Source organism: Zootoca vivipara, chromosome 10 (assembly GCF_963506605.1).
Source record: "Zootoca vivipara chromosome 10, rZooViv1.1, whole genome shotgun sequence".
Classification (NCBI taxonomy): Eukaryota; Metazoa; Chordata; class Lepidosauria; order Squamata; family Lacertidae; genus Zootoca; species Zootoca vivipara.
This window is the reverse complement of record NC_083285.1, coordinates 55,982,276-56,006,513: the sequence shown is the minus strand read 5'-3', so window position 1 is coordinate 56,006,513 and position 24,238 is coordinate 55,982,276. Positions and strand designations below refer to the sequence as shown.

Genomic DNA, 24,238 nt, shown 5'->3' with positions numbered 1-24,238 from the left:
ATGTGTTCACACCTTGGCACTGCCAAGCACAATCACAGAAACATGCTAATAAACATGCACATAACATGCATACACATGCATTTCCACCTCTTGAGCAAGCAGAGATACATGCCAAGATATTTAGGCACTTGGGTATATGCATCCACACACAAGCTCAATGATCCTTTTAAGGCTTGTGCACACATTATCTACCCAGGGTAGATGCCACCTGTCCCGTGTAGCCTGTATTTCCCCTGATTGATCCACACTTACCTCTAGTGAATTAGCTCTAGGCACTGCTTAGAGCTAGCCTGCTGCTACCTAGAGGTAAACAAAACAGTTACCCTCTTGGTACAGCAACCAAGGGGTAAAAGTTAATGTGTGCACAAGCCCTAAGAGATACACCTGCACTTAGATATATAGAAAAGTGTGTGACTGGGTAAAGGGTATTAGGGTTCAAACCCTAAAACATCCTGAAAAGCACAATGGATAAAATATGCTAAAGTCATTCACGCACAAACACACAAACCACCACCAATCAGTAATACAAAAATTGACTCACTACAAACACACACAGTAAATTCAACTCCAAATCTATGCAACTATGATAAAAAATGCATTTCCAAAAAAGCTCATAAATCTCAGTAGTTGATATTATCTGGTACAGTTTTATGCTGTGGCCAGAAAACCTTCTATGGTTAAAAAGGAACACAAATTTACACACACACACACACACACACACTAGCAACTTTCTCTTTTCACAAAAAACCCTATGTTGTAGGATTTATTGTCAGTCTTTCAGATAATTTTGTAATGTTAATTTCTTTTAGTAGTTCATATTTGTTTCATTTGTGTCACACCCTTATTTCAAGGAATACATGGAATTCCTAGACAATCTATCATCCAGATTCTGGCCAGACATTGCTTAGCTTCATAGCCTAGCACCTTTGCATTGTTTTCTGCACCTGCTGCTATGGACTACTAATTTTTTGTGTTCCTTCTTTTGCAGTCTCATCCATATTTCATTTTGGATAATATTCTTCCGACTCAGTTGTTCCATAGCAAATTGCCATCAATGGAGGATCTTCCTTGTCAGCACCTTGTAATCTTCAAATTGTGCTTCCTGACTTTCAGTCTCTTAGAGGACTGCAGCTGTCCTGATATTTCCCAAATTTTGACTTTGTGCTTAAGGAGCTGAAAGCTGTAGTTATTGCAGAATGATCTCCATTCTTGACTGATGTTCTTTTAGTACTGCATCAAATATTGATCAGACAAACAACTTTCATTCGGCATTGGAACTTGACTGGCGGAAGGAGTCAGAACCATGAAACAGGTTACATTCCTTATTTTGCTTTGTCTTCACACTTAGTTTTATATCCAGTGAATTCTATATAGTTCCCTACAGAGATTGCATAAGTCAGGATTGTTATATCTCCATGCATGAAATAATTAGCATACTACTGAATTTGAGATGAGAGAAATATTAAGCTTCATGAGGATTTGGAGCTAAATCTGTATTCTTAGATTCTCCCCTTTCCTAGACTCTTCCCAATCAGCATTGATTTTTGTTCCCAGGCTTCAGAATGGATGACTTCTCTTGCTCAGAAGTATTGGACGCTTCCACAAAAAAAACTGCCATGTAGAAGTACCCATTATATCTTTCATGGCCCTTCTATGCTATATATTTTTAGTTAAAAAAATAAATCCAGCTTATACCATACAGATAAGTGCTCTTTCTCTCTCTGTCACACAACACACATACATGTGCGCACACATATACACACAAGCTAATACAATATATTTGTGTTTTCTTTATCGCCTTGTATTGCTCTGGTGACCAAATGCTTCCTAGGCAGATTAGATCAGCATGGCAAAGTCCCAGCGGGACTTCACAGAACGTTCCTGTTTAATGCATCCATCACCTTTAATGACAAAGTTACTCATGCCAAAAAGATTCACCTTCAATAGAGAACAAATCTCAGCATTATGATTTGTTCTTAGTGTAGCAGCCACTGGTTTTCTACAGCAAACTCATTTTTCCAATTGCTTTGGATCTGGATTCTACCATATGATGCCTGGTTTTGGAGTCATTTTAAAATCTACCATCACATAGAGCTTGTGGGAAGTTTTATTCCTCTTCTCTCCCTGCCATGCTTCCAGATCAGTTGATGTAAAATGAGACAGCATACAGGCACACAAGGCATTTTTTTTCAGGCTCACAAACAGTGAGCAAAGCAATGAAGCTCCCATGGTAGGGAGGCTGAAGGGGAGGTGCAACTGATCCACAAACCATTTTGTGCTGCATGGGAAGAGGAAAATATTTCAATTTGAGCTGCAATTATTAATGCCTGCCTGCTGGGGGTGGGAGTGGAGGTTGCAGGGTTTCATACCAAATGTCGCAAGCAGCAAGGGTATTTTAAAGGAATAAATTGATGTATGGTACCATTCATTCTCTTAGTTAACAGAATTATGTGCAAGAGGATTTCAAACAATTCAAAACAAACTCCATCCTTAACTGATTTTCAGTTATCAGTGCATCAGATATTGTGCAAAAATTTTTTTAAAAAAGGAAAGAAAAATCAAAACCAATTAATTTCTTCATAACAAATGTTAGGAATTAATAGCAAAGATTAAAAAGAGAAAAGTCAAACATGCCAGGTAATAAAAAGACATGTGCAGAATTTTGAAGGGACTATATAGTAGGAGGGTAATCTTTAGAGGGGATTCAGAGAACCACCAATGCCACCTTTAAATTTTGGGGAGAATCTCTGCAGAGGACAGCCCTAGGCAGGTCTTCAACTGATATATAAATAACTGCTGAGATTGATCCTATTTAACCACATTAATTCTCAGTATCAGCCAATTAATATTAAGAACAGAATTAACCATAACTTGAAAGTCCTGTTTTCCTGATAAACAACAGAGCTGACCAATGGAAAGTGGAAGATGTGGTTGATGAATCTTACTTATCTGATCTCAATTCCTGATCAGAATTTGATCTGGAACTGAGATCAGCTGAATGAAAATTACCAAATATGTCTTCCACTCCCTGAATATCAAGTCTACAATTTACTGGGAAAGTACTATAGTTGTGAGATATGCCCTAAAGAAATCTATCTATCATAGTTACCTGTATATAATGTATGCAATCACACCTGCTTATGATGTGTCACCACATAGAATCCTTCAGCATCTTTGGTGAAGATCTCCAAGACCACGTCAAACCAGTGGTTTACATCATCCTTCTTATTGGTGCACTAATCCTCCCTTGGATGTGATAGGGAGAAAGGCTCCATGGATCCCTAAAAAAATACTTAGCTTGAGGCAAACTAACCATGCCAACCAGCGGCTGATGGAAGTATGCATTGCTCCAGTCTAGCATGGATGTGTGAACTAGGTTCTGGAAGTGAGATTTTTAAATCTCATGCTACACATCACACCAATACAGAGGGCTATTTATCAGCAAAATCCTTATTCCATAAGATTATTGCCTTTAATGGACTGGGATTTTCTCTCTATCCAATGTTATTTACCTAAATGCCCAGTACAAATTCTTCTCGAAATACCAAATATTTACTTCATATATATATAATTTGGAAGACTGGATTTCAAATCAGTGTAATTTCTCTAAGGAGATGTCCCCCTTTTAAAAAACCATGAACTTAACTTCAGTCTTTTGTATTTAATTCTGAAAGCAATACCAATCCATGATGTCAGGTTCTGAAATGCCAAAATTAATCAAACCTCTTGGATGTAATGGTTTTTGTGCAATGTTCCTCTCTACCCCACCCTGGCAGCTTTTTCACAAATAATAGGGATATAAAACTGCATCACTTAACATGATACACAGGGTTTGATCCAGGCTAAATTAGTTACATTTAGTCGATTTGAAATCAGTGGGATGAATTGGTAACAACTAACATGTCAAGCCTCATTGATTTCAGTCAGACTAAAGCATCACTAAATTAGTCTGGATCCAACCCACGAAATATATCATAGAATGTGAGCAGAATTGTAAGATTTTGTGGGAATATAAAGGCCTAGCAGAAAACAGATGACATTTGGCTCCCATTATTCCACCTCGAAAGAGTTGCCCTGTAGATCTCTGTGAAGTGGCAAGTATCCCAGTGCCATGGAAAGTTTAACTCAACTTTGACAAATCAGGAGTCCTAAACTTGGACTACTTCTCCAACGTCCTAGGACATAAACCTGCTCTTTGTGCATTTACTTCACATAGCTCTCATTGGTTTTCCTACTATACAGTTTTTATTCATGCCAGGCTGGTTATGAGGGAAAGTAAATGATGCAACAGTCAGAAAGTCCTCAAAGTTGTTCCAAATTTAAAGAAACAAGCAAAAACAAAATATCCAGACCAACAGAACAAAAGCAATCCTTAAAAAAAACTTCAAATAAAAAGGGAGGGGAAAAGAAGGGAGAGAATAAAAGAAGAAGAGATTAAAAAAACTGGAAGAGACAAATGAATGTTAAGAGCAGGCACATTCATGGACAGATGCCAGCTACTTACGTTCACCTCGGTGATTGCTATATCAACAATGCTACCCACAACAATCAAGGCGTCAAATGTATTCCATGCATCACAGAAATAGTGCTGCATGTGGCAGAGAAGCCGAGGAAAAAGAGAAAGAAACAAAGAAAATAGAAAGAGAGAGAAATATATATAAAAACAAACAAACAAAATAAATAAATAAACAAAGCATGAAAGAGGGAGAGAAGAGAAAAAAATAAGAAAAGAAAGAGGTTACGTGGGCATATTAAAGAGTCTCTTACCACTCTACAGTATTGGCTGCTCATACCTCTGTAACATGATGGAGGGTATCAACAAAAGCCTGGTTAGTTAGAACGTTTCACTCAAACATGTCTAATTTTTTTGGAGGGAAAAAAAGCACATGTACCCCAAGTTTTGTGTGCTTTCACCGGTCACAGCTGTGACAAGTGAAAAAGAGGGAGGTATTCTACCCCCCTCCTTTTTTCCCTGGGAGAAGGACGACGGCAAGTTCAATAAAAGCATGACTAGAGGGAAGAAAACATAAACCAGAAATAATAAAAAAGAAGGAAACAGGAGGAGGAAGAAGTAGAGGAGGATTTGGTGGCATCCTAGGGAGGGTAGAGTAATACTCACATTAGTTTCACTGAGAATGACGTCTATTATGCTGCCAATTACGATGAGGAAGTCAAAAACATTCCAAGGATCACTAAAGTAACCCTACATAAGGAAGGGGCAGGCAGGATGGGGATTAAAAAGGAATGTTAGACAGACAAAAAAACAGTTCAAAAATCGGCATTAGAATTACTGCCCTGGTGTCCTCAAGTGTAGAAGAGTAGCTAGAAAATAAGTTTTCTTACACAACCACACATGTTGGCATTACTTAAATAAGCAATCCCATTGAAATCAAAGGTATTGAGTGTTTATGTAAGGACTACCTGCATGTGTGTTTGTTGTAGGATGAATAGTTCTTGGGTTCTGAATTGCATGAAGTAGCCCTTCCCTCTAGTTCTGCTGCATCTTCCCTTGTTCTGCCATATTTTTTCCTTCAGACTTGATTATAAATTCATTTTGTACACACAGCCAACAGGTCTGTACAGTATTTAAAGTTTCAGTGGAACATGGTAGAACTAAGAGAAGAGCAGATGTAGCTTAGCAACATGAAAAGAGATACATGCCTTGGTTCTTTTTAAACCATGTGCTGCTTTCTGGTGAGACTAAGGTTTATCTACATTTAGACACTATAGTGTGGGACCTGCTTACTTTCTGAAGAGATGCCAGCTGGGTAGTTTGAATGGGAAGGAACTACATGTGATACCTTCATACACATGTTCTTGTACACATATTGCACTATGGGGGGAAATGGCTCCCACATAGTAGCTAACATACAAGAAAACTTTTTAGTGAAACATTTCTAATTTTGACCCTTCCTTATTCTGTGGCCTCCACTGACTTTCACTGCCATGAAATCGGGCAGCATTCATAGCAGACAGATATGCTCCCACAGCTATATGTATACAGCTCTAAAATAATCCATCAAGCATGTAGAACCTGAGTGGTAGATTCCTTATTTTAAAAATAGGAGCTTAGCAATGGAGGCCAAGGTTAGTTAACAGCTGATAAGCATCAGGATCACATTAGGGTAAAAGAGAATACATAAGACAGATATGGTTGACACAAATCATCCATCTCCTGGAGATAGAACAGGCTAGACTAGATAAAGAACCAAGGTAATTATGCAAAAATAGCATAATTGCCAACTGCTGATAGGCTTTCAAAAGCCCTATCCAGCTCATGTTTTCCCCCTGAACAGCTATCATCATTCAACCAAATAATATGTTACATAATGAATGTGTATTTTAACCTATTACTCTATTGAGTGATCCTTACTCTTCTTGCAGCAATTTACAAATAATTTGGTTAAAGCCAGGTTGTAATTTTAAGATTGTGTCCCTTCTGTGTCCTGAGAGTTTGTTTGCCTCCTTTCAAAAAAATAAAAACAAGGTAATTGATTGCAAATTATTTCCCAAGACTTTTGCAGGGCTTGCAAAAATCCTTTCCTCACTTATCTGGTCCACAATGATATTTACACGTTTTTATAGTCTTAAAAATCTAACCTCTGGTTGTTTATATCAGTTCGTGCTAATCTGGCTTCCATGTTTCTCCAGCTGTGGGGTGTTTTCAAAGAGATTGAACCTAAGTGGCTCAGTGGTTACTATTCTTAGCACTGGGAAGATCAGGTCATGAGTAAAATGTGAAGTTGAGTTCCCAGGAAACTTAAAAGAAAGGAGGGGAAAGGGTTGAGGAATAACTATAGATTCTACCACTAGCAATAAACAGACCAGGTTTGGGAAGCTTAAGATAAAAGTGGGTAAGACCCATATCTGGGCCAAACAATGACCAAGGATTCCCTTCTGTATTCACTCCAGCTACAGATCTTGGGACTGACAATCTTTCCATCTGATTTATATGTCATAATATTGGGATGTGCTGGTTGGGTGTCTTTTGGGGGGGGAAGGAAGAGGATGTGGAGTTAGAACAACATAAACACATTTTTGAAGTACACAAGGGAAATTCCATGCACACTATGGAACACAGGCTTATTTGAAAACTGGATGCTTAAAACATGGATGGGGAACTTTCCGCGTTATCCCAGTAGCAGAGAGCCTAGTACATTTAGAAAGGAAGAAAGAGTACAGGAAGTCAAAACTGGGTGATATCAGTCAATACCGGCCCCACAAGATTCACAGTGAAACATTAAAATGAGTGTTATGGTGGTCTCCAGAGTTTCTAGGAACCAAATGGACCTGGAATAAATCTGTAATTAAAGACTGACACCACAGAGAAGGAGGAAAATAGTAGATTAAAATGAAAAGGCAAAAGTAGTTTGAGTAATAACATGGTCATACCTTGGATGCATACATAGGTTAGTAAAAAATATGTTCACGATGACCTCTGAACTGACAAGAACTTGGAATTTCAACAGAGCAAGCTAGAAATAAGTCAACTCGTTCATAGGACTTTTCTGTTTTGACTAAGCAGATGCACATGTCTGTATTCATTTTCAGTCTTTCTGGCATCTATCAAATGTATTTAAGGGGCAAATAAGGCACCTTATTCTTAAATGGCTGATTTTAAAAAACCAAATAGCCGGGAGGGTGGGGAGAGCCAGATCAGGTCCATGGGTAGGAGTTATGCCTTTGCCCCGGCCACTGTCCCAATCAGTCATCCTTCACTAATTATCTATCCACACCTGCTATTCACAATTGCAGGAAAGTTGCTATTGATATCAAATAAATAAATAAATAAATAAATAAATAAATAAATAAATCCCACTATGAATTACAGGCATTGAGAGGGTCTGAGGATAAGGACTGCAGTGGGGTAAAGGGTTAAAAACTGTTTCCCACCCCATTATGGTCCAGATATGGCTTGGGGCTCCCAGAGGTTCCTGCTTTTTTTTTTTTTTTAAAAAAGCCTAATAAGAGCAAAACACATGGCAAATGCCACCTCTAATTTGGTCCTCAGGCTGTGTACAAACTTAATTTTTTCATAACCTCAAAAATGATACTGTAGAGTGGCCATAGCTAATAGCTTATACATTCATTTTTTTGTATCCCATGATAGACTCTTGTAGAACCAGTTTTGTAGCACAAAGCTGTACCCTGGAAACCCAAAGCAAGCCAGAATGAGTCAAAAGCATTGGCGACATGCTATGCCGCACACGAAAGCTCAGAATTTGTTAAGCCATTCAAAATGTATATGAAAGAGTAGGATCATTGCCACATGTGTACTAAAAGCGGTAATAATAATGTCTATCAATTTCAAGTCCACAGATTTGTAAGGGATCAGAAGAAGCATCCGCTTATAAGGAAAAGAAGGGAATGGGATTTATTCTGCTGCACAAACAGAGAGCAAGACTCTTCCCCCTTCTTTATTATATGTGTACATTTATCAAGCCATTGAAACTGCTTAGATGTTTTATTACAATCAAACGGTATATAATTTTTTGTTAAATAAAAATAAAATACTGGTGCCTGATGAGAGCTACAACACTGTGATGGTAAAGGGAAAGTTGTTTCTGTTGCTCCAAAGAAATAATTTTACTTAGATAAATGAAGTGCAAAAAGATCAGAAAGTAGGATTTTAAAAACTGGTTTTGGTATTGTACTTGAAGGTGGGAAGTCCATGTATATTGCTTGCTTCAAGAATCTGTGTGCAGTCATGGCATAACAGTTCATCCTTCCAAATCCTTAATAATGAGCAGGAAGATATGCCTTCAGCCAAGTTGCACTAACTTTAGAAAAGAAAGAATTTCGTAATTCAAAGTCTTTCCATCACATATTCTTCTCATTGCCAACTAGGATTACCAACAAGGCTAGCAATAGCTAGCAATAAGCAGGTTTAGCACCAGAGCCAAATGTTGCCCTCGAGTGCACAATGAAGTCAAAGCACCAAATTCTAGCCTCAGTGAAAGCAATGAACTCACTAGGACTGAAGTTCTATTCTATTAATATTAATGGGAATTTTGCCATCAATTGCTACTGGAGTAGGATTGCATCCTAGGAAGATGAGAATTGTACTACTGGGAATGTAGATGCTCACTTGAGTGTGTTTGAAACTGAGGGCAGAATATGGTGGACATAGCAGAAAAAATGCATTTTTTCACACACTAGACCAGGCATCCCCAAACTTCGGCCCTCCAGATGTTTTGGACTACAATTCCCATCCTCCCCGACCACTGGTCCTGTTAGCTAGGGATCATGGGAGTTGTAGGCCAAAACATCTGGAGGGCCGCAGTTTGGGGGTGCCTGCACTAGACTGTCTTAGGCATAATTTTTACCCACAGATGGTGCAGAATTGCTTCCTGAACTTTCAACAAGCAACTTTGCTTTCACTGCAGTTACCTAATGGTCCTGAGCTTGTTGAGCTTCACATCTTTCAACTTTGTGCCTTTGACATCAGTGGTTCACTACCATCATGAAGCCTAGCTTTGGTACATATCACTAGCCATGAACATAATGGAAGAATTTCCTCATTTATCTTATTTTATTATAGATGGGAATATGTAACTTTTTTGCAATTTTCTCCAGTTCTCCAGCTTACTATAAACTCATTAAAAAAACACATATCCTATATAAGGTAAAAGAGGGGCTTAAAATAAAATTATTGATTATGTAGTCTGTACAGGCCAAATAAATGAGGTCCTATAATTTCAGAAACACCCTACAAATTTACCTCACCTGTACAGATATCCTTCCTCAAAAAGCCATCCTTTTTTCTTTCTTTTGGCTTATGGAGAGCAAATTGCTGTCAATAGTCACCATTACATATTGAAAAGGAATTACTGGTATACTAATGTCTAGAAATTGTTTGGTATGCCCCCACAGAGAACTTTAAAGCCATATTTATTGTTGTATGAACAGAAAACCTAATCAAGGGGTAAATTCAATCTCAGTTTTCAATTTAAGAAGGAGGATGCATTTTCCTACCATAAAGTTTCTTCTGGGATCTTTTTCTCCCAGGAGAGTGAGTTAGGATCTAACCAAGAGTAAACTGATGGCATTGTTTATTTTTTAAAGTGAAAAGTTTAGTGTGTGACAGCAGATCTCTTGCCCAGCGGAAGTCTTTTTGCTTTCATGTCAGAGATACGGTCATGTTATCATTATACAGAAGCTTCCCAGAGTTTATTCATGACTTTCTGGTGGCAATTTCTTTCAGGAACACAATACCCTGAAGGTTTTTAAGGGAGGAGGACAGGAGGTTGAACTGTTTTCTCATAAAGTATAGCTTTGTCCCACCATTACAGTTTAATACTTGCTTTTTCCCAATCAAAAGAAAATGAATCACCCATGATCAGTTAGTTAATGAAAGCAGTAGTTGGCTGGTGTGGAATCTCATTTGTGCAAGGAAAGCAGGCTACTCTTAACTGTTCTAGGTGTACCTGCCAATCGGCTTTTGGTTTCCTTGCCTGCTAAGTTCAAGCTAGCAAGAAAGCCCTGGTTTGCTTCTGCAGTAACGGAACCACTGTGATCTCTAGAGATCACTGCTTTTACATCCCATGAAATTGAGCTCAAAATGTGATGTCAGATAAGCCCACTGGAGCCTATATCAAGTTCTAAGAAGAGAGCCCTTTGGAATAGTACTAAAGATCTGTAAGAAAAAGCAATTTTATAACACCAGTATTAACACAAGTGTACTGGATGCATATATGTTTCCAATCCCAATTCAAGGTGCAGATTTTCATCTATAGATTTTCATCTATAGATTTTCATCTATAGATTTTCATCTATAGATTTTCATCATTTATACAGTTCAGAACCACAATGCCCAACTGACCACCTCTCCTGTCAAGAATATATCCAAACCTTAGACATGTAATCTGAGATGTTCCTCTGTGTGCCTCCTCCAAGAAAGGCTTAGATGTGGCAAAAAGGGAGAGGGCCTTTTTTTGGTTGTAGCCCCCTGTTATGCAGCTCCTTTCTTCATGAGTCCTCCTGGCACCTGAACTGACATTTTTTGGCACCAGGTTAAAGGTTTCCATGTCACCTGGCATTTAATGGAATTTGACAAGTTTTAAAACTTGGTTGTAAGCCTGGATACTACCCTGTATTAGACTACTAAACAATTCAGTTAGTAACTATCATCATCATCACCATCATCATCACCATCATCATCACCACCACTAACTTTTGTTGCCTTTGCACAGAGAACCAGTATAACCTTACCTACAAAGGTGTTCATTGATTCAAACTAGACAATGCTCTGCTTCCTCAAACCTCAATAGAAATAATTTATTAGCCACAATAACTCATCTAGCTGGGGTTGAAGGGAATTGGAATCTACCGGTAACAACATTTGGAGGGCCAAAGGTCCCTCATTCCTGGGCTAAATGGATCAGTGATCTGACTCAGTATAAAGCAGCTTCATAGGTTCATAGGTAAACTCATCTCTGTGTGCAACTGGGGGTGGGGAGGCCATGTATAATTGGATGTAACCAGACAAGAAATTTATATCACAAGACTAATTCAGATCTGAGTTTTCTGTGTATGCATTTGGCAAGTTAGCTTCCACACATTCCCAGTTTTTCAGTTATGTATATTTATTGCTATTCTGCTGCTTGCTGTTCACACCAGTGAGTATAGTTTCATGGAATATATCAGAGGATTTTTTCTGTCCCTCCTCTTAAGGATACCACAGTCATTTTCCATTCTGGGTATGCATACGGTATTTCAGTATTTGTGCATGTTCAATTCCTATGATGCATACAAGAGTGCAGTAACAAGCATTACCAGCTTTGGTTAATGTTTCATAATGGGAAAAATGAAAGCTTGTGCTTTTTGAGAGGGGCAAAACTCAATTCCATTTCTTTTGTTTTTTAATCTTAAATAATGAAGTATTGTACAAGAGTAATTGGGCTCGTACAAGAGTTATAAAAAGGAATTGTGCAAAACCATTGTACTTTTATTCCTATTTTTAAGAAGTCTAATTTATTAGGTTACATCCTCTTAAGTAAACTCACACATGTACTGTGGGGAGATCTTCAGAAAATAGCTGCACCTAAACAGTTTTTTAAATTAAAATAATAGTAATAAAAAAGCAAACCAATAATTGAATATAACAAAATGGTGCATAATACATGCCATTTACATCAATGGGAGATATACTTTTGATATCTAAATACAGACAAGTGACTAAAATAGCAATGAGAATTGAAATGCTACAGAGTATTGAATCTTCCCAGAAATACATCTGAGATTCTGGTGTTATTAAATTGCTACCTTGTCTAATATTATAAAAGGTCCCCCATGTTGCTGTAAAATTATCACATCTTACAACTACTGTACACACTCTCCTTTGCTGCATAAGCTTCTCAGCTACTGCAGTTATATTTTTTTGCCTTCCAGCCTTGCATTCTGGCGACATTCATTAACATACCAGCAAATTCAGGTTCCACAATTAGAACTCCAAATCAGCTCTAATTGTGCAACCTGAATTTGCTGGTATGTGATTGAATGCCAGCTAAAAATAGTGACAGTCTGGAGGTGCTCAGTGTAACTTTACATCAGGCATCCCCAAACTTCGGCCCTCCAGATGTTTTGGACTACAATTCCCATCATCCCTGACCACTGGTCCTGTTAGCTAGGGATCATGGGAATTGTAGGCCACAACATCTGGAGGGCTGCAGTTTGGGAAAAGCCTGCTTTACATGACCTTCAATGGGAGGGGAAATTTTAAAAATAGCCACCTGCAAATTAACAACCACTCCACCTACATCACCATTACAAAGCATAAGATATCATGTGGTATAAATCAGCACCCAATCACAGCAAATCACAACTCGGATGTAAACCCCACACATGGAGACCATAAGACAGATACTCAGATGTATGGCATGGTGCTAAATCTCTCTGGCACCAGGTCATGCACACCTAGAGCTCACAAGAGTGAACTCTGGTGATGGGAAACTATGAGAAAGGGTACTTTGCACACAATTGAACACTTTGCACAAAACAGCCTGACTTCCTACAAAGAGGGGAACTTCAGTGTATTTCTAATACTTCCTCTGCCTAGAACCCTAACAGATATCTTGTCCTGGGGCTCTAGATTAGATGGCATTCTCATTCGTGTGCCCATTCATATTTTCTCACAGAGTTCTTGTGTAAACCTGGCTCATTTTCATCTACAGCTCATGAAACACATCTCAGTTGAGCCCAATCTTGCATTTTGCAAAAATGGCATGTTGTTGTTGTTGTTTAGTCGTTTAGTCGTGTCCGACTCTTCGTGACCCCATGGACCATAGCACGCCAGGCACTCCTGTCTTCCACTGCCTCCCGCAGTTTGGTCAAACTCATGTTCGTAGCTTCGAGAACACTGTCCAACCATCTCGTCCTCTGTCGTCCCCTTCTCCTAGTGCCCTCAATCTTTCCCAACATCAGGGTCTTTTCCAGGGAGTCTTCTCTTCTCGTGAGGTGGCCAAAGTATTGGAGCCTCAGCTTCACGATCTGTCCTTCCAGTGAGCACTCGGGACTGATTTCCTTCAGAATGGATAGGTTTGATCTTCTTGCAGACCATGGGACTCTCAAGAGTCTCCTCCAGCACCATAATTCAAAAGCATCAATTCTTCGGCGATCAGCCTTCTTTATGGTCCAGCTCTCACTTCCATACATCACTACTGGGAAAACCATAGCTTTAACTACGGACCTTTGTCGGCAAGGTGATGTCTCTGCTTTTTAAGATGCTGTCTAGGTTTGCCATTGCTTTTCTCCCAAGAAGCAGGCGTCTTTTAATTTCGTGACTGCTGTCACCATCTGCAGTGATCAAGGAGCCCAAGAAAGTAAAATCTCTCACTGCCTCCATTTCTTCCCCTTCTATTTGCCAGGAGGTGATGGGACCAGTGGCCATGATCTTGGTTTTTTTTGATGTTGAGCTTCAGACCATATTTTGCGCTCTCCTCTTTCACCCTCATTAAAAGGTTCTTTAATTCCTCCTCACTTTCTGCCATCAAGGTTGTGTCATCTGCATATCTGAGGTTGTTGATAGTTCTTCCAGCAATCTTAATTCCGGCTTGGGATTCATCTAGTCCAGCCTTTCGCATGATGAATTCTGCATATAAGTTAAATAAGCAGGGAGACAATATACAACCTTGTTGTACTCCTTTCCCAATTTTGAACCAATCAGTTGTTCCATATCCAGTTCTAACTGTAGCTTCTTGTCCCACATAGAGATTTCTCAGGAGACAGATGAGGTGATCAGGCACTCCCATTTCTTTAAGAACTTGCCATAGTTTGCTGTGGTTGACACAGTCAAAGGCTTTTGCATAGTCAATGAAGCAGAAGTAGACGTTTTTCTGGAACTCTCTAGCTTTCACCATAATCCAGCGCATGTTTGCTATTTGGTCTCTGGTTCCTCTGCCCCTTCGAAATCCAGCTTGCTGGCATATTGGGTGTAGCACCATAACAGCATCATCTTTTAAAATTTTAAATAGTTCAGCTGGAATATCATCACTTCCACTGGCCTTGTTATTAGCAATGCTTTCTAAGGCCCATTTGACTTCACTCTCCAAGATGTCTGGCTCAAGGTCAGCAACCACACTACCTGAGGTGTACGAGACCTCCATACCTTTCTGGTATAATTCCTCTGTGTATTCTTGCCACCTCTTCTTGATGTCTTCTGCTTCTGTTAGGTCCTTACCACTTTTGTCCTTTATTACGGTAATCTTTGTACGAAATGTTCCTTTCATATCTCCAATTTTCTTGAACAGATCTCTGGTTTTCCCCATTCTATTGTTTTCCTCTATTTCTTTGCATAGCTCGTTTAAGAAGACCCTCTTGTCTCTCCTTGCTATTTTTGTGGAAATCTGCATTCAGTTTCCTGTATCTTTCCCTATCTCCCTTGCATTTTGCTTGCCTCCTCTCCCCCGCTATTTGTAAGGCCTCATTGGACAGCCATTTTGCTTTCTTGCATTTCCTTTTCCTTGGGATGGTTTTCGTTGCTGCCTCCTGTATAATGTTACGAGCCTCCATCCATAGTTCTTCAGGCACTCTGTCCACCAATTCTAAATCCTTAAACCTGTTCCTCACTTCCACTGTGTATTCACAAGGGATTTGATTTAGATTGTATCTTACTGGCCCAGTGGTTTTTCCTAATTTTTTCAGTTTAAGCTGAAATTTTGCTATAAGAAGCTGATGATCTGAGTTATAGTCAGCTCCCGGTCTTGTTTTTGCTGACTGTATAGAGCTTCTCCATCTTTGGCTGCAGAGAATATAATCAATCTGATTTCGATGCTGCCCATTTGGTGATATCCATGTGTAGAGTCGTCTCTTGTGTTGTTGGAAAAGAGTGTTTGTGATGACCAGCTTGTTCTCTTGACAGAACTCTATTAGCCTTTGCCCTGCTTCATTTTGAACTCCAAGGCCAAACTTGCCAGTTGTTCCTTTTATCTCTTGATTCCCTACTTTAGCATTTCAATCCCCTGTAATGAGAAGAACATCCTTCTTTGGTGTCATTTCTAGAAGGTGTTGTAAGTCTTCATAGAATTGTCAATTTCACTTTCTTCAGCACCGGTAGTGGGTGCATAAACTTGGATTGCTGTGATGTTAAAAGGTCTGCCTTGGATTCGTATCGAGATCATTCTGTCATTTTTGAGATTGCATCCCATTACAGCTTTTGCCACTCTTTTGTTGACTATGAAGGCCACTCCATTTCTTCTACGGGATTCTTGCCCACAGTAGTAGATATGATAGTCATCCGAACTGAATTCGCCCATTCCCTTCCATTTTAGTTCACTGATGCCCAGGATGTCAATATTTATTCTTGTCATCTCATTTTTGACCACATCCAGCTTACCTCCATCCATGGTTCTTACATTCCAGGTTCCTATGCAATATTTTTCTTTGCAGCATCGGACTTTCCTTTCGCTTCCAGGATATCCGCAACTGAGCGACCTTTCAGCTTTGGCCCAGCCGCTTCATCAGCTCTGGATCTACTTGTACTCTTCCTCAGTAGCATGTTGGACGCCTTCCGACCTGAGGGGCTCATCTTCCAGCGTCATAACTTTTATATGCCTGTTGTCTTTGTCCATGGAGTTTTCTTGGCAGAGATACTGGAGTGGCTTGCCAGTTCCTTCTCCAGGTGGATCACGTTTAGTCAAAACTCTCCACTATGACCTGTCCATCTTGGGTGGCCCTGCATGGCATAGCTCATAGCCTCTCTGAGTTATTCAAGCCGCTTCGCCATGACAAGGCATTGATCCATGAAGAGGGGAAATGGCATAACTGACTTCAACTCTCCAGGCTGTGTTGTGAGAACTTATTGTGCAATGGACTATGTGCAGTTCTGCTACTGTTAATCAGGGCCCACTATCACTTAGTATCCACTTGTGTGCCCCCAGGGGTATTGTAATTTGTTTTTCTAGTGGTGTCTTTGTTCTCATCTTTCTGCAATACCAACAGAACAACAGTTTTGTCTCTTTTAAATCACACCTGCAAATGTTTTTTCTTTCTTTCATAATTTGGTCTCTATGTAAACAATAGAATGGTGAAGAGGAGTGGGGAGCAGAGTTGGCAACATTTTTCTGTGATACTTACTTAGTGATAGTTTTTTGTTTTGTTTTTTAAAGCGTGGTAAGTGTGGGATCCTAATTTGACTTTCTTAAGAGTACGCACTATTTATTTAAATGGGACTTAGTGTTGAATATACATGGATAGAAATAGATTTCTGCTTAATCTGGCAATGTACATAATTTGTATTATTTTTAACAGCTATTAACAAGAGCAATGACACTGCCATGGCAATAGCATCTTGTACTGTACAGCAAACTGTGCCTGTGTGTATGGTTGAAAAAAATGGTACTGCCTAGAGAGTACCATTAAGCATTAATACCACCCACTACTTCACATACAATGATGGTAGGATACAGGATTAGAAACATAACAATGAATGTTAATGGCTACTGTCATCTTCTTAATTAAACCGTTCTAGGGAATACACATTTTAGCAGCACAACAAATCTGATATCAAAATGAGATGAGTTGCAGTTGTAATGGCCTGATTCAGTAAGTGGCCAGGCAGTTCATTTTTTCATGACTGAAGAAATTTGGTCTGCTAAATATTGCTAACACTCACATGAAACCTGATCAGCTGGCAAACAAGCGAATGGGCCTCAGCTAGACTGCAACCTTGATTATTGCAAAAATCATCACAATTCCTACTTCAGACACAAATAGTCCATTCCAGATTCCACTCCAACTGGGGTTACTAAGACAGTGTGGCCCACAGAGGTTAAGTAAGGGAAGGGGGAGCCTGTATTGTAATGACTAACTCCTGCAACTATCTCCCATGTGTGTTTACACTTTTTGTAATTGGTTGTATACTGCTTAAAAGCATAGCTGTCAAGTCTCCTGTTTTTCGTGGGAAACCCCCGGATTTTAATCTATTTCCCACTGTTATCCCGAATAGAAAAAAATCCCAGAAATCCCTTGGATTTCCTACTTGCAAGGGAGGCTCCATTTTGGGTGCCGCTCTGCCCATGTCTGGGTGCCGGAAATCGGGCAGAGCGGCACAGGAAGTCGCTTCTACGCATGTCTGGACATGCGTAGAAGCGACTTCCGGTGCCGCGCCGCTGCTGATCCCGCTTTTTCCAGCGGGAGATTTGGCAGCTATGCTTAGAAGCTACTTTGGCAATTAAGTGGAATATAAATTAATGAACAATGGTGAACAGCAGCAGTTGTGAAGAATGATGAATAATACTGAGCTATTTGTAATTGGGCTGCTGTTAACAAGAATATAATTAATTATTTGCTATGGAGCCCACACATGGCTTTCAGATACACTGGAAAAAGGGCCAGTGTTGGATCCATTGCCACCAATTGTTCTACTATGGCTGATATTTTGTGAAATATCCTTTGCCAAACAGGTTCTACTTAGCTGATTCTACTTAGCTGATTGCAGCTGATTACAATGGCTTCCAGTACGTTTCTGAGCACAATTCAAAGTTTTGGTGCTGACCTTTAAAGCCCTAAACGGCCTTGTTCCAGTATACCTGAAGGAGCGTCTCCACCTCCATCGTTCCGCCCGGACAATGAGGTCCAGTGCCAAGGGCCTTCTGGCGGTTCCCTGGCTGCAAGAAGCCAAGTTACAGAGAACCAGGCAGAGGGCCTTCTGAGTAGTGGCACCCGCCCTGTGGAATGCCCTCCCACCAGATGTCAAAGAGAAAAACAACTACCAGACTTTTAGAGGACATCTGAAGGCAGCCCTGTTTAGGGAAGCTTTTAATCTTTAATAAATTATTGTATTTTAATACTTCTGTGGGAAGCCGCCCAGAGTGTGGGATACTTCTGTGGGATACCCAGATGGGTGGGGTATAAATATCAAATTATTTATTATTATTATTATTATTATTATTATTATTATTATTATTATTATCTTTGAAGCTCATTATCTCTGCTTGGTGTCCATTGCTGTTGATGCCCAGTAACATTCCACAGGATTTGTCTATTTGAGTCTGGCAGGCAGATTTGTCAGGATGTGCTGATAGCATATGATTCCATACAATTCTCTTTGGTGGAAATGAAGAGATTCTATTTGTTTTGCCATTCTACAATGAGTTTGTCTTTGGTAAAAGCTCAGAGACCAGCCCACACTTCAAATAATCCAGGGGGGAGGGGCAGTTATAGAGAGCATGATCATGGTGAGAATTTCTATGTATTACAGAAAGAGCAAGCAGCTCAGATACTGCAGGTTATCAACAAGATTTGATTGGACACTTTTGCTTACCCATGTGGATCTTTTTGCCTATCTAATTACTCTTTAAAATATGGATGTAAGCTTGTGTGTTATACAAAATTCTTATTCACACACTCAGATAAAAAATAAAATAGATATTCCAGTATAATACTTTCAGTAGCACCTTAAAGACCAACTAAGTTTATATTTTGGTATGAGCTTTCGTGTGCATGCACACTTCTTCAGATACACGTGTATCTGAAGAAGTGTGCATGCACACGAAAGCTCATACCAAAATATAAACTTAGTTGGTCTTTAAGGTGCTACTGAAGGAATTTTTTTATTTTGCTTCGACTCAGACCAACATGGCTACCTACCTGTAACCAGTATAATACTGTTAGCAGTTTTTGAAAACTATATGGAGTTACCAGCTGTTTATTTTCTACCTTAGATATCTTGCCTAAGGGTCAAATAGCAGGTCAATCTTTTTGAACATCTGCATATGCTGTAAAATGTAATTTAAGTAGTGTGTACTTGACTCTCTTGTAGACTCTCTTGTAGATCTGTGGACAGTTGGGGTTTTAAGATTTAGATAAGTACCGTACTTAGTATTTGTTATTCATGAAGATCTGAGATGGAGATGCTTACACTGAAAAGGATCATGTTCTTGGGTCCCTGTCAGGCAAGGGGCACATATCTAATTGTATGTTGGAGACATATATGTTGGAGATCTTATGGCAGGAAATTGAAAAGGAATAATAGAATCAGGGTGTCATCTCTTTTTCTTGTAAATCAACAGCTTTAGCAACATGACATTGTCTTGTATAGTAGCTGCGAGTGCGGAACCAGTAGCACAGGTAGGAGAGGCGGGCCAGCTCGTCTCCCTCTCGGGGGGTGATGTTGGCTCCTGCCTTCAGCAAGTGCTTGCTCATGTAGTTCCGGAAATAGCTCAGCAGCGTGACCTTCTTGCTGAAAGCCTCTGGGTAGGATCGTGCGTTGAAGTACGACTTGTATAGTAGCTTAAGTGGGTAGGTACTTTAGAGATTTTAAAAAGAAGCAGAGGTTTGTTACAGTGTGACAGCCTATCTCGAGCAGTGAGGACTCTGTTCATAAAATCATAGAATTGTAGAGTTGGAAGGGACCCTGAGGGTCATCTGGTCCAACACCCTGCCATGCAGGAATCTCAACTAAAGCATCCATGACAGATGGCCATCCAACCTCTGCTTAAAAACCTCCAAGGAAGTAAAGTCCACCACCTTCTGAGGAAGTTCATGTTCATTCCACTATTGAACAGCTCTTGCCACCAGAAAGTTCTTCCTGATGTTTAATTGTTAGTTGTTAGCTTATTCATCCCATGTCCAGAACAGAAATCAATCCAGCTAATACAGTCAGTATTTGCTGTTGTTTTCAGTCCACAAAAGGTACATAGTTGACAATATTTTTTCCATTTCTATTGGGTTTCCTTTGAATTTAAAGGAATGCCCTTTGCGCTGAAATAAATGATATGGAATAACATAATGTATGTATGTATGTATGTATGTATGTATGTATGTATGTATGATTCTGCCACAGTAGATAGTGAGACAGATAATGCTGTGTCTGTCAGAAGCTGACTGTAATGAAAAAGAAAAACAGTGCTGCATGCAACAACCATGGGCTGGAATGGAATTCAAATGCCTTCTTACATCCCCATCAGAAGGCAGCTTACCGGTACAAATCATGAAACAATAAGCGCTGAAACATCAGAATAAACTAAAACTAAAACCCAAAACAGAAACTGCTAAAATGCTAAAAGCAGCTGCTGATAAAACAAGAAGCTGAGTTAAAACACCTATACAAACATAAGTTTTTACCGGCACTGTTTAGGCAAAGAGATCACATTTCAAAGCTGGGGTGCCAGAACTGAAAACTCCACATCTCCAGTAACCAACCACCTGGCTCCAGCTGGTGTAAGTATCCATAGAAGAAACTCCCCAAACTAGGACTGGCAACCAGTCCTATCAGGTAACCTCAACTGAAACATATTCAACTGTTTCCCACTGTTTGAGTGCCTTTTCATACTGTGGGGATGAGGGTTCTCCTTTGATGAATGAAATACCTTTCCTCTAGCACTATTCAGTTTTTGTGCAGCTGCTGTTCCTGCAGACACAGTTGTGCAGGCACCATCCCACAGGGCTTTTTAAACACTGTGTGAATAATTTTCTATATTAAATAATTAATTAAGCATAATAGCTAATCTGGTGCTTCCCACACCACCACATTGTGCTCAGTCATATCATTTTAAAAAATACATCATAATGACATTGTTAAAATTTCAAGTTCTAGTCTTGAAATAAATCTGTCACAATGTTGCAGTAACATGCAAATTCCCTGGATACATTTGCTGAGAAAGTAATGATCCCTGTTCCATGAAGCTCCTGCCCGTTTCTTTGCACCAGATTTTGCCTGCCAGATTATTTATCTGTCTGCTGTGGAATTGGTTAGCCATGTTAAACAATTTCTTTTCAATAAGGTCAAAAAGTAAAGAAGGGGATGGCACATCTCCCGAAACTAACCCAAGAAAGGTAGCACCATGTGACACATTAAAGCTCATTGATGATAAACTGTGCAGCTGCCTACTGAGCAATCATGCTGAAAAGATTAGATGTCCCTCTCCTCTTCTATAGATATATATTTTAAGGTTTGGAAGCTCTGTCACCATTTTATAGAGTTATAGCGTTGGAAGGTTCCCATAGGATCATCTAGTCCAGGCATCCCCAAACTGCACCCCTCCAGATGTTTTGGCCTACAACTTCCATGATCCCTAGCTAAGACGACCGGTGGTCAGGGATGATGGGAATTGTAGTCTAAAACATCTGGAGGGCCGAAGTTTGGGGATGCCTGATCTAGTCCAACTCCCTGCAATGCAGGGATCACAATCTGTGATTTGTATCTCACCATCCCTCTCTCACCCTACAACCCCCTCCCTCTGACCATTGTCTACTCTATTCCCCTATTTACTCCTAGGCTACTATTGTATCCACACAATGCTGGCCAGTGGAGTTACTTCAGGTAGTGAAAGGCCTTTTCCATAGGAATCCAATGGATCAGGTAGTGGACTCATTGAAAACTGGCCCAAGACACTTTGTTGCCTGAGGCAAACCAGAAAATGGTGTCCCAGCCCCTGGGAATAGTAGTTGGTTAAGGGTGCTGAGTTAGAGCACGGATAGAGAATACAGTATCAGGTTCAGTTATGTATTTAAAAATATATTTAGTAACAGGCACACTCCTCTCAACAGTCCCAGGACCTCACACCCACAGTTTCTTCTTATCTGCAGTATCCTATGAAATAGTAGGATATTCAGTCTCACACAAACTTGGATGTCAGTCTTACAGAGCATGATGAACCATAAGTGTATATGAAAAGTGAAATCCAGCTCCATAACAATCTATAAAAACCTGTTAAAAGGTAAAGGGACCCCTGACCATTAGGGCCATTCGTGACCGACTCTGGGGCTGCACGCTCATCTCGCATTATTGGCCGAGGGAGCCGGCGTATAGCTTCCAGGTTATGTGGCCAGCATGACAAAGCCGCTTCTGGCAAACCAGAGCAGCACATGGAAACGCCGTTTACCTTCCCGTTATAGCGGTTCCTATTTATCTACTTGCATTTTGATGTGCTTTCGAACTGCTAGGTTGGAGGAGCTGGGACCAAGCAACGGGAACCGCCGACCTTCTGATCAGCAAGCCCTAGGCTCAGTGGTTTAGCCCACAGCGCCACCTGGGTCCCTATAAAAACCTGTTACTGACTGTAATTTAAAATCTACTATTCAAATGCAAATAAAGATCTTCCTGTTTATCAATTCATAGACAAAACACATTTCTACTGGTGTAGTACAAAAAGGCTTCGCAAAATCAGGGATGAAATACTTACAAGTAGAAACCTGTCAAATGCATAGAGACAAAATATCTTCTGATTATGGGCCTGACGTATAACCTTCTCTGACCAATACCAGCTATGCAACAAACTTCAGAGTCTAGGGGCTACGTCACACATTCATTTTGGAGCTGGATAAATGTGCATGAGGCAGTAGTTTCCTTCAACATTCATGTGGAAGACTGTTCTTTAAAGAGCCCCACACTCAGTAGGACCCCGTGTAAACAAACAAACAAACAAATGTCTTGAAAAAAAATGTTTTCCAGATGTAGTTATTTTACCATGTTGCAGACATTCTCAAAAAACCATTAAACATTATGTGGGAAATGTCACCTTGTGGGGGCTCTCCACCTCAAAGACGGTACTGTATGATATGTAGATGTGAAAATACTGAATTACTGCCCAGCTCTAGAATAAATACTATGAATAATCACTGGAATTTTGTATTCCTAAGAGGCATAGCTATTCTATCCCTATGCTTAACACAAGAATGAAAGGCTCCTCCAAGCACAGATTGAGACTCCAGTCCAGACAACAACTGCACAAGTCCATCTCCTGAACAGATGACGGAACAGTGGGAGATAATTCCAGGTTTATACCTCATTCCAAATCCTCCTGTCCTCCCTTTGACCCCATAGGACAATGAACAGAGAGAAAACCTGAGAGGCAATAGCTACCTTGGGTTTGAAGGCAATTAATTTCAGAACCATCTCAACGGTGAAGAGACCAGTGAAGAGCATGTTGAGGATGTTCATTGCTTCTTTGAAGATGCAACTCTGACCGTGGTGCTGAAAAACAAGTCACACCATTTTTCATTTTTGAAAAGCATATTGTTTGGATTGTACACATATTCACCTTTGCCTTTCTATCTGTTTTCTAAAAAGGTACTCCTCGCCAATGGTTTGTGATTCCTTTATCTTTTAATTAATTCGCAGCACAGGGTATGGCTTTCTATCTACTGCAATATGATGGCCTCTTTAGAAGCCTGAAGGTTTTTTCTTTCCTTCTTGCCTCCATGGTGAAACAGCCAATGCACTGCCTGAGTGGTACTGCCTGCAACCATGGGCAGAGTATTAATAATAATAATAATAATAATAATAATAATAATAATAATACTGTAATAATAATTTATCTTCAGCCTTTTCTCCTGACAGGGACTCTAGGTGGCTTAAATATGAAATTAAGAACAGCTAAAAACACAGAAAAAATATAATTAATAAACAATTAAACATTGATAGAATTTAAACTTTACATATATACATTTAAAATCTATTAAAACCATACCAATAATTACAATACAACTCATTTCAAATGTATAAAACTCTTTTCATCTCAGTTAACTTTAGAACAACCCATTGACTCCATGCAGTAGGGTAGTATTATTATCCTCAGTATAGTGAGAGGGCTGTGGTTGAAATAATAGTAGTTTGCTGAAAGTTACTGTACTTCCTGAGTTTAAACTGGGTAATATTTGACCTGAGGTTTCGTTCTTGATTATTGTTCTCCAGCACTATACTCAACTCTCCACCCTCAAAAACCTATATCACCTTGTTGTCCACAATTATATATCTAGTAGACAGCACTATAGTTATGTTTTTAAAAAACACATACCT

The 24,238-nt window shown here is 39.7% G+C and overlaps 1 protein-coding gene and 1 long non-coding RNA gene across 17 annotated transcripts in view; one reads left to right on the top strand and one right to left on the bottom strand.

Annotated features, from left to right (window-relative positions):
- CACNA1C (calcium voltage-gated channel subunit alpha1 C) overlaps nt 1-24,238 on the bottom strand; it is a 550,248-nt gene that overhangs the window by 71,128 nt on the left and 454,882 nt on the right. For 10 of the 16 annotated variants that reach the window (XM_060279995.1, XM_035127322.2, XM_035127329.2 and 7 more), the window contains 2 exons: nt 23,303-23,413; nt 5,120-5,203 (listed from right to left, as the gene is read on the bottom strand). In XM_060279995.1, coding sequence (XP_060135978.1) covers nt 5,120-5,203; nt 23,303-23,413 — 195 coding nt within the window. Of the gene's footprint in view, nt 1-4,504; nt 4,589-5,119; nt 5,204-23,302; nt 23,414-24,238 lie in introns of all 16 variants that reach the window. The other 6 variants (XM_035127323.2, XM_035127327.2, XM_035127333.2 and 3 more) reach the window with 1 other exon arrangement.
- Nucleotides 1-24,238, top strand: part of LOC118090939 (uncharacterized) — a 123,505-nt gene that overhangs the window by 83,731 nt on the left and 15,536 nt on the right. The window lies entirely within an intron of this gene.